The 12,471-nt window shown below is 65.6% G+C and overlaps 4 protein-coding genes across 4 annotated transcripts in view; 3 read left to right on the forward strand and 1 right to left on the reverse strand.

Annotated features, from left to right (window-relative positions):
• Nucleotides 1-1,247: 1,247 nt before the first annotated feature.
• PFL1_02728 (uncharacterized protein) lies at nt 1,248-3,882 on the forward strand (the record flags this gene model as incomplete). Its single annotated transcript, XM_007880244.1, has 2 exons — nt 1,248-1,530; nt 1,652-3,882. The coding sequence occupies 2 exons, from the start codon at nt 1,248-1,250 to the stop codon at nt 3,880-3,882; spliced, it is 2,514 nt and encodes an 837-aa protein (XP_007878435.1).
• Nucleotides 3,883-5,522: 1,640 nt separating this feature from the next.
• Nucleotides 5,523-7,591, forward strand: PFL1_02729 (uncharacterized protein; the record flags this gene model as incomplete). Its single annotated transcript, XM_007880245.1, has 9 exons — nt 5,523-5,542; nt 5,657-5,676; nt 5,799-5,862; nt 5,959-6,103; nt 6,217-6,246; nt 6,479-6,627; nt 6,768-6,927; nt 7,050-7,217; nt 7,346-7,591. The coding sequence occupies 9 exons, from the start codon at nt 5,523-5,525 to the stop codon at nt 7,589-7,591; spliced, it is 1,002 nt and encodes a 333-aa protein (XP_007878436.1).
• A 661-nt stretch (nt 7,592-8,252) lies between these two features.
• On the forward strand, nt 8,253-11,303 carry PFL1_02730 (uncharacterized protein; the record flags this gene model as incomplete). Its single annotated transcript, XM_007880246.1, has 7 exons — nt 8,253-8,390; nt 8,519-8,707; nt 8,805-9,737; nt 9,861-10,458; nt 10,590-10,910; nt 11,105-11,112; nt 11,208-11,303. The coding sequence occupies 7 exons, from the start codon at nt 8,253-8,255 to the stop codon at nt 11,301-11,303; spliced, it is 2,283 nt and encodes a 760-aa protein (XP_007878437.1).
• Nucleotides 11,304-11,912: 609 nt separating this feature from the next.
• PFL1_02731 (uncharacterized protein) overlaps nt 11,913-12,471 on the reverse strand; it is a gene marked incomplete at both ends in the record, with an annotated part of 2,303 nt that continues 1,744 nt past the window's right edge. The window contains 3 exons of the mRNA XM_007880247.1: nt 11,913-11,984; nt 12,106-12,186; nt 12,314-12,455. Of these exons, the coding sequence (XP_007878438.1) occupies nt 11,913-11,984; nt 12,106-12,186; nt 12,314-12,455 (295 nt within the window). The remainder of the gene's footprint in view (nt 11,985-12,105; nt 12,187-12,313; nt 12,456-12,471) is intronic.

Consider the following 12,471-nt stretch of genomic DNA (forward strand, 5'->3'; position numbering starts at 1 on the left):
GGCCGCGACGTTGCCTGCTTGCTTGCCTGCTTGCTTGCTTGCTTTCCTCCTCCCTCGCCCTCTGGCTTTGCCTCGCTGCCACCGTCCCCTCTCTCACATCCACCCTCGCTCGCCCGGCCTCTCTCTCTTGCCCGCAAGACGTTTCGATCCATTCGGCTGTCGACCCTGGCCATCTTGGTCCTGCCTGTCCTCATTGTGCTCATTCGGGCACCCCCCGCCTCGATCCACTGCCCGCACACTCTTCCCGCGCCCCTCCCTCCCGCCTGCCCGCCGTATCGCGGCCAGCCGGAGTCAGAGTCATCGCTAGCGTGCTGGCCCTAGTCACAGAGTACTGTAGCTCCCTCTGAGTCCACCGCTTGACTCCGTCGCCGCCATCGCCATCGCCAATCGCCCTCTCGTCGACCAGCCTTCCGCCCATCTCCATCGCCCTCGACGTGCCATCGCCCCGCCTGCTCCCGACCTCGAGCATCCGCCAGCGCCACCCTCTCGCCTGCCTGACCAAACCCAAGTGCGACAGCGCTACGTCAATCCCTGCCCGGCCCCCTCTTCCTCTCACCTTCCGCCCCGCTCGTCGTCGTCGCCCCCCATCGCCTGTTTCTCCTGCGCCACCTCACTCGACTCACCACCCTACCCTCCCTCTATCGGCGTGAACCCTTCCTCGCCGGCTGGTTTCTCTCTCGACTCGCCCTGCCTCCGGCCTGCCACGACAGCAGACAGTTCTACCCGCCTGCCTGTCTGCCTTTCCGCCCACCCGCTTGCCAGCCTGCCAACGAAGCAGCCTGCTTCGGGTTGCCCTGCCCGCTTGCTCGCGCCTCCAACCGCCCGCATGACTGTGGTCGCCACTTCCATCGCACCCTGATCCTCGCCCCCCTCCACCACCCCATCGCCGAAGCGTCCGACTTCCAGCTTTGCGCACCACCAAGCCACCCCGCTTCTACAGCTTCCGCATCTCATTCGACCACCTTCAGCCCTCTCGCCACCTTCTTGTGCCCTTGGCCTCGACACCACCACCACCACCACCACCGCCGCCGCCGCCAGCAGCAGATCGCCCTCGCATAGTCACACTCCGGTTCCAATCCTTCGCTCCTAGCTCGACGCAACCGGCCATTACTGCATATTCGACCCGTCGATTCCGCCCGCAGCCTGCTCTTCCCGATCTTATTGGCATCCGAGCCCCTCGTCTGTCCCACATCACATAGCTACGCTTCCCTTCGGCGCAGCTTCCTTCCTTTCACACGCCGCCCAGCATGGCCGCGACCAAGGCGACCGCCAGCGGCTCTAGCGGGTCGCACAACGCTTCCACGTCGAACACCACCGCCGCTCCTGCTGCCTCGTCCAGCAACCTGGGCAAGCGCAAGTCGGTCAGCGTCGCCTCTTCGTCCGATGCCGGGGACGACGAGGGCGACGACGCTCGCGGCAGGTCCCCCTCGAAGCTCACCGCCACCGGCAAAGTTTCGGCTTCCCAGCAGCTCGTCCCCGTGCCCGGCAACCCAGATGCACCGCTCGTGACAAAGAGGACACTCCAGAATCGTGAGTGCACGCGCGACGCCGCCACCCATGGCCGCTGTTCGAACAGGGGCGCTGACCGTCTCTGCCGTCGGTCGACATCGGCCCGGTCTTGTCTCCCTGTCATCTCGTTGCGCCCCTGCAGGCAAGGCACAGCGCGAGTTCCGAAAGAGGAGGGAGGCCCGCGTCAAGGATCTCGAGGAGCGGGTCCGGCGCTACGACGAGCAGGGCGTCGAGGCCAACATGGCCCTGCAGCAGATCGCAGAGTCACTCAAGCAGGAGAACGAGGCACTCAAGAGCCTCCTCGTCCGACTCGGCTTCGGCCACATGATTGGCGGCGCGCTCGAGGGCGTTCGCGGCCCGGCCGTCAGCTACCCCATGCCGCCGCACAGCTTCCCCGCCATGGACATGAGCATGGCCTCGTGGGCCAAGGGGGCGGGCGCGCCTACCAACGTATCCTCCGCTCCCTCCGCTGACGCCGCCTCTCGGCGCGGCACAAAGGCGGATGGCATCGACATGACGGCAAGCGGCGCGCAGAAGTCGTCGTCGTCTGGCGTCACCGCTCAGCCGCAGTTCCACCCGCCGGCAAGCGACAGCGTCAACCCGAGCCTGCTCAGCGACGCGCCGAAGCCGGAGACGGCTGCCAGGGCAAAGGAGGAAGAAGGTGGTCCGTTCAACAGCGACTGGTTTGCCCAGCTGGCGCAGTCGGGTCACGGCAAGGACGACGACGATGACGAGGGCGACGCCGCCGCCGCCGACAACCGCACTTCGCAGGCGTCTGGCCCCGTGGCCGCCTCTTACGACGGCGGCAACGCGCAGCAGAACCGCTTGCACCAAGGCCAGCAGCAGTCGGCCTCGGTCAACCCGATCCTTTCGCTCAACTTTGGCGACTCGGGTGCGGACAACAAGAGCCAGCAGCAGCAGCAGAACGGCAAGGGGAGGGAGCGCCAGCAGCCGTCGCCGTCCAAGTACGGCGCTAGGCTTGGCCCCAGGGTCAATGACCTCACCCCCAACACTGCGCTGCGCAACTTCTTCAGCGACTTTGCAGCGCCGCCCTCGAGCAACGGCAACAACGGCGGCCTGCAGTCGAGCACCAACGCCAGCAACCACGGAGCCTCGGGCTCGGCCATGCTCGGCGACGCGTCAGCTGGCCGCGGCTTCGGCATGCCCGCCTTTTCGAACTCCTCTGGTCCCGGCGGCAACAGCGGCGCCGGCAACATCTTCCCCATGCCGCTGCCGACGCACCAGAACGACGCGCTGCTCAACCCGAACCCGATCCCCTTCGCCTTCAACCTGAGCAACACGCGGAGCCCTCCGGACCAGAGCTGGTGGAACCAGATGGGCGGCGGCCAGTTCACCGACGCCGACAACAGCATCCTCGACGAAAAGGCGCAGGCAGTCGCCCAGGCCACGGCCGCCCTCAACGGCGGCAACGGCAACAACACCAACAACAACAATAGCGGCAGCAACAATGGTGCACAGAGCCCGTTCGACCTGTCGGCTTTTCTGACTGGGGGCATCACGCCCGGAGGGGGCTTTAATCTAGGCCCGCATGCTGCCCCCGGAAACGTCGACTCTGCGTTTGGGAGCGGCTTCAACTTTGGCAACGCCGACGATCCTCTCGGAAAGCTCAAGGATGGCGGCGACAAGGCGGCGCCCGCCGCGTCGCTGCTGCCCGCGGGCCTCGGCGACGGTGGCAAGGGCGCGGGCAACGGCAACAGCAAGTCGCTGACGCCCGCCGAGCACGCCCAGATGTTTCTGCGCCTCCTCGAGGCCAAGATGGCGCGGCAGAACGTAAGCCCGTACACGTCGCTCGGATTCCAGCCGCCGTCGCAGATGATGCAGCAGCAGCAGCAGCAGCAGCAGCAGCAGCAGCAGCAGCCGGCGGCCGCCGGCAGCGACGGCCGAGCCAATTCGTCGCCGCTCTCGTTGAACCCGGATCAGGATGGCGGCGACCGCCCTGCCTCGCCGGCGCTGACGCTCAAGCTCTCGTCGCCCAGCCTGTCGCCGATCAACGTGTATACGCGCCTGTCGCAGCACCCGGCCTTTCTCTCGACGGACGCGTCGGAGCTCGAGGAGCTCGTCGACTTTATCGACCTCGACCAGCAGCAGCAGCATCAGCAGCAGCAGCAGCAGCGCAAGGCGGGCAACGGCACGCTCCTCTACCCGCCCTCGGCGGCTGGACTGACGCCGAGCCTGTACGGCGCCGCGTCGGGCGGCGGCACGGGCAAGCTGGGCTCGAAGCCATCGGCCCCGTCGGACGAGGCCGGAGTCGAGGTCGACGAAAAGGCGCTCGACAAGATGCTGGGCTTCCTCGACCAGAGGACGCCGCGCGGCGATGCCCCGCTCAGCTACGGCCAGGACTTTGTCGTCTGAGCGGTCCGTCACCCACGTCGTGCACGACGCATCCCGCCTCGTCGTCGTCGTCGGTGCTGCGCCCGTCGCTGCCGCCTGTCGCCGCCATCATCCATCGCACCGCATTCGTGTATAAGTACCTTGTCCTGTATCTCTTGTCTCTCGTCTGTCGCTGTCCCGTCTCGTCTCTTCCCCTGCCTCTCCCTCTCGTCAGTCGTATCGCTTCTTACCATTATGGATTCACAGTAGCGCCTCTTTGAGTTGCGTCGCTTCGCCATCCCGCATATACATATGGGCCGCTACGCCTCTGAGCTAGCAGCCAGGCTCTCGATCTCTTTCCCCCTGTCTCTTTGCTTACGTTCGCACCACTCATTCCGGATCCAGTCCAGACGCGCGAAACTCGAGCTCCATCCTCGCCGTCCATAGCCCGCTTCTAGCCGCAGCCGCAGCCGCTCCCGCTTCCGCTCCTTCTCTCTCTCTCTCTCTCTCTCTCGCTCCCTCTCCAGCGCTTCCGTCACACCCGCCAGACTTGCCGTCGTGATCGTTCTTGGGCTCTCTTTCGACCTGTCCTCCTTTTCCTCGCCGCTCCCGTGCCTTGCAACATAGTCGGGTCGATGCCGAGGCCTCGTTGCCTTTGCATTGCCAGGGAGCGTTCCGCATATCGAGTTCCCCTCGCCAATCTTGCAAAAGAATGCTGTTATCGGCCCAGTCCAAGTGGATTGATCATGACAGCTGATGGAAGAACAGCCCCTCCCTCGCCCGAACGGGAGCTGATGGGCAGATTGGAGCGGTGCTGGAGGAAAGAGCCGGTCGCGCAAAGTCGGAACAGGTCGGGATGACCTCTGGCCCCCTCTCTCTCTCTCTCTCTGGGTCGGTCGGACAGGCGAGCTTCCGATCCATACCGACCGGGCCCCGGCATTCGCCATCATCAACTCCTGCTCTGACGATTCTCGATGCTCGTCATCGCCGCCGCCGCCGGTACGTGGGCGTGCAGACGGTACCATACGCTGCTCGTGTGGAAGGGCCTGTGAAAAAGAGAGAGGCAGCGGGCCAAGGGCTGGCTTGTCACGGCTACCGTATGAGGCCAGGACGTCGAGCCGGGGGGCGGGGGCCCAAGTCCAAGGGCCGCTTTGATCCGCCCCACCGGCCTCCCGGCCCCACGCCTCGCTCCCCCGCCTGCGGGCTTTCACGCTTGGCCTGGCCTCGAGCAACGTTTTCCGTGCGGAAGTCGCTCGCCCCCTCACCGGCAACGCCCCGGCCACCCAAACGACCCTGGCCTGGCCTGGCCCGGCCTGGCCCCGCCCCCGCCCAAGGGCCTCGCTCGATCCGCCCAGTCAGGCTTGGCCCCTGCCCCTTTCCTGGGACCGCGCCAGCCAGCCAGCCGGTCCGGAAATCGACGCAGGGCTGCTGGCCGCGGGGCTGGCGGTTGGCCCAAACGCCCCTGCCCTGCCCTGCTGGGCCGACGTCGATGCGTTGGGCCTGCCTCCAGCCTCAGCTCGGCCCGCGCCGCCCTGCCCCCATCCTTCCTGCTCCGTCGCTACCAGCACAACCTCGACCACCACCATCACCATCTCTCGTAGACTCACGCTCGCATCCGTCGCCACAACTTTGCACACTCTTCACCTCCCTCTCTCCTTCTCTCACACACATCCTTTGCAAAAATGGTCAAGGCTACTGTCATGTGGGTATCCCCCCGCCACCCATCGGGCAGGGTCGCACATCGTTCGTCGCTGACACTTCAGACTGCGCTCCTGTCGTTATCGTCGCGACTCCTCGCTCTTCGCGCCTCTTGCAGTGGTGCTGCCGGCGGTATCGGTGAGTGGCATGCTTCGCCGAATCTGGTCGCTGACGAGCGCGACGCACGGGCTGGGCAGGCACCCGCTGACCACGATGACGACCACGGCCTCCGTCCCCCGCCTCCTCGCCCCCACGCGCAGGCCAGCCCCTCTCGCTCCTCCTGAAGCAGTCGACCCTCATCACCGACCTCGCCCTCTACGATGTGTGAGTGTCTCCTTCCCGCGCCGATCCGGCTATGCTCCGTCTGCGTGTCCGTCTGACCTCAGCCTGTCCCTGTTTGTATGCCCGCCACCACTGCAGCGTCAACGCTCCCGGCGTCGCCGCTGACATCTCCCACATCAACACCCCCGCTGTCGTCAACGGCTACCTCCCCAAGGACGACGGCCTCGCAAAGGCCCTCAAGAACGCCGACATCGTCGTCATCCCCGCCGGTGTTCCCCGCAAGGTGAGAAGGCGGAGGCCCCACAGGGGCGAGGAAACGATGGCCGCTGTGGCCGGCTCCGATCTTACAGTCAGACTGACGCCCTCCTCCGCCTTGCGTGTATCTGCCGTTCGCAGCCTGGCATGACCCGTGACGACCTCTTCAACGTGAGTATCGACAGCGGCGGCGAATCTGTCCGAGGTCCTTGCGGCAGACGGCCAAGCTTCGGCGATCTAGACGAGATTGATGCTCGCTCCGGCGGATGTGCGGGCCACCTAGCCCGACCGACCAAGCCCAAATGGCTGACCGGCGAATCTCTTGCATTTCCTGCGCTGCCCTGCCTGGCCCCCCAACATTAATGCCAAATCCAAAATCGCGCCTGCTGCTGCCTGCGCACAGATCAACGCTGGCATCGTTCGCGACATTGCCGTCGGCATCGCCGAGCACTCGCCCAAGGCCTTTGTCCTCGTCATCTCCAACCCCGTCAACTCGACCGTCCCGATCGTCGCCGAGGTCCTCAAGAAGAAGGGCGTCTTTGACCCCAAGCGGTGAGTCTTGCCACCAGCGCTCCTGGGGGCCTCCCATACGCTCTTTGCCAAGGTGCGGGATTTCATCCAGGCTGACACTCGACCCTTGCCGCTTCTCGCCCGCGCCGTCCCGTTTGCCTGTCTGCTCCGCCGCCCGTTAGCCTGTTTGGTGTCACCACGCTCGACATTGTCCGCGCGTCGACCTTCATCTCGGAGGCGGCGGGCAAGCCCACCGAGTCGCTCAAGTACAAGATCCCCGTCATTGGCGGCCACTCTGGTGTCACGATTGTCCCCCTGATCAGCCAGAGCCAGCCCAGCATCGTGAGTGGCGCTCTTGGCCCGTCGTACGCACGCCCTGGCGCTTGCCTGGACTCGCTGCTGACGACGACGACGATGCTCGCCCTGCCGACTCTGCCCCCATCTCCCCTTTCTGCCTCTTGCAGGACGTGTCGCAGGAGAAGATTGAGCAGCTCACCAACCGCATCCAGTTTGGCGGTGACGAGGTTGTCAAGGCCAAGGACGGCGCTGGCTCGGCCACGCTCTCGATGGCCTACGCCGGTGCCCGCTTCGCCATTGCCGTCCTCGAGGCCGCCTCTGGCAAGAAGCTCGAGGTGAGTGGGCAGCGTCGGCCCCGCTACCAGGCGCAGATGTTGATGGAGACTGACCACTTTGCCTCTTTTGCTCTGATTTCGCTCGCCCGTCCGCCCGTCCGCCCGCCCGCCCGCTCGCCCGTCCACAGACCACCGAGCAGGCCTACGTGCACCTCAGCGCCGACTCGAACGGCGCCAAGGAGGTCACGTCGGTTATTGGCAACGACACCCCCTACTTTTCGGTGCCGCTCGAGCTCGGCCCCAACGGTGTCGAGAAGATTCTTCCCCTCGGCAAGGTCAACGAGTACGAGCAGGGCCTGATCAAGAAGGCCGTTGCCGACCTCGGCGGCAACATCAGCAAGGGCGTTGCGTTCATCGAGAGCTCCAAGCTCTGAACGGCAGTCGACTGACCAGCTGCTCTCGCAGTCGCAGTGCATCCGACCCCGCGTCCTTGTTCCCAGCCCGGCCTTTGGAGGCGGAGCGGTCCTGACGGTCGGTAGATGACCCGGGCGCGGGAATCCATGATCGTATATCGACGATGTCGGAGCCAGACTGTCTGGGAGCGTGCAGTGCTCATTGTGTTGTCCATGAGGCGCGGCGCTGGCACCGCAGAGGCCGGCCCTTGAGGCGACGAGTGGGCCGGCGGCGATTGAGAAGACGACGACGACGACGATGCCGATGCGGCTGGCCTGCGTGGCGTGGCGTCTCTCCTTTTGTATGCATTTGCAGGCCGCTGCGGGGTCGCGGGAGGGCTTGGTGGGACAACGGCAGGCGGCTGCGTTCCCAATTCCCGGTTCAAACTCAGGGTTCGTTCGCGCCTCTCGTAGGCCTTGCCAAGCCTGCTTGCTCCTCCGTCCTCCGTCCCTCGTCCTCCGTCCTCCATCCCTCATCCCTCGTCTATCCTCCCTGCTCCATCCGCCCTCTCTCCGTCTCGACGGCCCTGCACGCGCCATCCATCGGCCCCTCGAGATTTCGACTGCCGCCACCTCACCCGCTCGCCTGTATCGACGCCACAAAGAAAGAGTGGAAGCGAAACAGCTGGTCAGCCAGCAAGCAATGGCGACGACGGCCTCCTCTGCTGCTGCTGCTGCAAACACGGGGGATGAAGGGCGGGTCCCGCCGGACCATGCTCAAGCGGAACCCATCTCGGCCCACGTGCAGAGCGCCAACGTCGATATGGCCCACATTGCACTGGTACGCACGCCGCTCCTCGCTCCTATCCTCGCCCATCGCTTGTCGGCGCCCACCGAGGCGGTACAGCGTCGCTGACTCCACGAGGCCGCGCCAATCGCTTACCGTGGTCGCATGACCCCCCGATGCAGATTCAGCAGGTCCAGCATGAGCTGCGCACGCCCGTTCATGGGCTCCTCGGCACGCTCGAGGAGCTCCGCAACGACCTCGCTGGCGTCGACATGGACAAGGAGACCCGCAAGGCCGTCAGGGTCAAGCTCGACTCGCTCGGTGGGCTGGCCGACCGCCTGCAGAACGTCCTCGACGACTTCAGAGACTTTGTGCGTAGATACGGGAGGCGAAGACATGGCCATACCCCGCTGTCCGTGCGCGGCTGCCGCTCACACGTTGCGCTTTCGCTCCTCATGTTGCCCGCAGGCCCTGGAGACGAGGACGGCGCGCGAGGCGGAAGAGAGCAACGACGTCGTACTCGACGAGGAGGTGGATCTCGGTGAGCTACTCGACGAGGTCGCCTCCGAGGCGTGGAACGCCCAGGTGCGGCAGGTCCGCGCCGAGGGCGGTGCCGATGCGCGCCTGCCGCCGCCGCCGGAGCTCATCCTGCAGACCGAGACGTCGCTGCGCGGCTGGAAGACGGTCGTGTCCAAGGACATTCTGCGCAAGCTCGCATACAAGCTCGTCAACAACGCCCTCCGCTTCACGCACGAGGGCTGGGTCGAGGTGTCGCTCTCGCCCGCCGTCAGCAGCCCGTCGGCCGGCCTCGAGGCGCTGAGCCTCGACGGCGAGCACGCGCCGCAGGCCTCGGAGCACTTTCTCGAGCTCGTCGTCCAGGACACGGGCGAGGGCATGAGCCGCGAGTTCCTCTCGCACCGCCTGTTCGAGCCGTTTGAAAAGGCCGACTCGTTCAAGGCGGGCGCGGGCCTCAGTATGACGCTGTGCTCGTCGCTGGTGCGGCAGATGGGCGGCGCCATGCACGTCTCGAGCGACCAGGGCAGGGGCACCGTCGTGACGATCAAGATCCCCGTCCGCAGCCTGCCAGAGAAGAGCGTGGCGCCGCCCATGGCGTCGCAGCCGGACCAGCTCGTCTACCTCTACGGCTTCGAGGGGTACGGCCTGCAGCGCCTCGCCCAGGTCATCACGGCCCAGCTCGCAGTCTACGGCAACCTCTACTGCACCTCGTACATCGCCGACGCCGACTATCTCCTCCTGCCCGAGGAGGTGTGCTTCGACGTCGAGGGCGGCATCGAGGCCATCCTGGCCCAGGCCAAGGACGGCGTCAAGATCGGCGTGCTCCAGGCGCACCAGGACGCGGGTGTCGAGTACGCCGCGTTCAAGAACGGGAGCCGTCAGCCGGTGAGTGGCGGACAAGATGCAGGCCAGCCCCCGCGCGCCCGCTCAGTCGGCTTGCTCGCTCGATGCTGACCATGATCGCTCTTGGGTTGGCGCCCGTCTCCGCTGCACTCCTCTACCTGCCAGCAGACCTTTGTCACGCGGAAACCCTTTGGTCCGCGATGCTTTGCCAACCTGCTGCGGCTGGCCGAGCAGGAGGGCGATGAGGATACGAGGCACCCGGCCGAGTACGTCCGGGACAGGGACGGACACCTCGGATACGCGGCCGAGGCCGTCTCGGAGTCGACGACGCCCATCGGCCAAGAGCCTGCACCACGGCCCGGCCCGTCGACGCCGACTTCTTCGCTACAGCCAGAGATCAGCGTGGGGCCGCTGGACCCCGTCGCGAGGGCGCAGAGAATATCACCGGCTGAACCCTCGACGTCGTCGGCGTCGACGACGGCAGCAGCAAAGGCACAGGACGGCGCGACGAGACAGGCGACGGGCAAGACCAGCGCGACGGCCGGGCGGCCCAAGCTGCGGCGCAATACGGGCGACAGCCTGGCGGACCTGGTCGTGTCGCCGTCGACGCTCGACGAGGTGCTGCTGGCGCCGCTGCCCGCTCCCACGATGGAACCGCGCACGCCGATGCATCCGGCCTCGTCGCGAGGAGGTGGGCCGATCCTCGATGGAGCCGACCCGGCGGCTGCAGCTGCCGCCGCTCTGCCGGAACGCAAGTTTACCGGTGGGTAGACTTGCCCATCGACCGCGCCTGGCTGAGCGATGGCGACTGACGGACGCGACTGACTCCGATCTTCCTCTCCACGCTTTCCGTCGTCGTCCTCTCCATTTTCCTTCGATCTCGACACGCAACAGTACTATGCGTCGAAGACAACCCGCTCAACATGCGTCTCCTGACGGCGTTCCTGAACCGCACGTCCAAGATCCAGGTGTACGAGGCGGCGGATGGGATCGAGGCCGTGGCGCAGTTTAAGCGGCACCTGCCCACCGTCACGCTGCTCGACATCAACATGCCGCGCATGGACGGCTTCGAGGCGTGCCGCCACATGCGCGCGTACCAGCACGAGCACCTCGACGCGGCGCAGCGCCGCAGCAGGGTCCTCAAGATTGTCGCCGTCACGGCGCTCTCGGATGCGTTTCATCGCGAACGGGGCCTCGAGTGCGGCATGGATGACTGTACGTGTTTCGTCCTCCTTCCCTCCCTCCCTCCCTTCCCCTCCTGCCTCCGCCCCCGCCCTGGAATGAGCGGAAGAGGCGGTACTGATGTCAGAGTTAAAACCCGATCTCCGATCTGCCCCACCTTGCTTGCTTGTACCCGCCCCCATCTTGCCTCCCTGATCTTGACCTTCACGACCGCATCGACCACACAGGGTTCTCAGTGAGTCCCTCTTTCCCCTCCCTCTTCTCCCTCTCTGGCCGCGGACTAACCCCGCCTTTGCCCTCCTCTCCCTCCCTCTGGCGCCGTCGCCGCAGAAACCAATCAGAATGGCCCAGCTAAAGACCCAACTCGCTTCCTGGCAACAGGAATTCAAGGATGCCTCCAGTGCCGCAGAGGACGAGGCTGTTTAGACGGACGAACGGACGGGATCGGAAGCTTGCATTATAGACCCCTTTTCACACCCGCTCCCCTCGGTACCTCTACAGGAGAAGGAGAGGAGGGAAAGATACACATACCCCCCCCCCCCCCCCCCCTCCACTCACACTCAGACACGCACACACGCACGCACGCACGCACGCATGCACGCATGCACGCATGCCAGCTGGTTCTGGCATATGAACGAACGAACGAACGGCGGGACGTCCCGGTCATGCTTGATCGGCATCTCCTCGCCGCTGCAGGAAGCCGGCCGCCACCGCAGAGTCTGGCGTCTTCGCTCCTCGTTCCTCGCCCTGCAGGCGTTTCCGTCTTCCGCTCGCTCATCGCCACTTCGGCCCCCATTGCGCTGCAACTGCTGACCCACGAAAGCAGAAAGGCGCTCAGAACGAAGTCACATCGATCCTGCCTGCCATCCGACGTGCATTGGCAAGGAGAGGGAACGACAATAGCGGAGCGGGAAGAGGGGGTATAAAGAAGCAAGCAATAAGGGGGCGGGCGCATCGTCCTCGTCCATCCCGGACAGCGAGGGAGCGTCGTCCAACGCCAACCAACGACCACACGACGTCCAAAGACTACTACGACTATCGCCTCGACTTTTTGCTGCTCGAAGACGAGCCGCCCGTCTTGCCCTTTTTCGCCTTGGCTTTACCGGCCTGCTGGGCGTGAAGCGAACGACCAAGCGGAAAGGGACACGAGAACAAAGTCAGCCGCCGTATCACCCCTTGCTTCGACCACGGAAGAGGCCTGCCTTGGATGGACAGGGAAGGGACTCACCGCCGCTCGCCTCTCGAGACACGCCTCGCAGTGCCATGTCCCCGTCGGCACCTTTGTGAGGCCCACACAGCCGAGGTGGAACTGTGGCGAAGAGAAAAAGAGGATCAAGGAGGGGAAAACGACCGGCCAGGCTCAGGTTAGCGATTTCGGGACCCTGCCACCTTCGCCACACCGCCAGCGCAGCACCTCGACCCGCAGCGACACGTACCCATTCGCGCTCGCAGTCGTCGTCGTCGCAGCCAATCATGTCGCCGTAGCTGACATTGTTGCAGAAGCAGTAGCGCCTCTCGTCGGCGTCGTCGTTGCCCGCGCCGCCCGTGGCCGAAGACGCCGCAGGGCTGGCGCCCCGGCTGTCCTCGTCGGCAT

The sequence above is a fragment of the Pseudozyma flocculosa genome (assembly GCF_000417875.1).
Source record: "Pseudozyma flocculosa PF-1 unplaced genomic scaffold scaffold00008, whole genome shotgun sequence".
NCBI classification, from domain to species: Eukaryota; Fungi; Basidiomycota; class Ustilaginomycetes; order Ustilaginales; family Ustilaginaceae; genus Pseudozyma; species Pseudozyma flocculosa.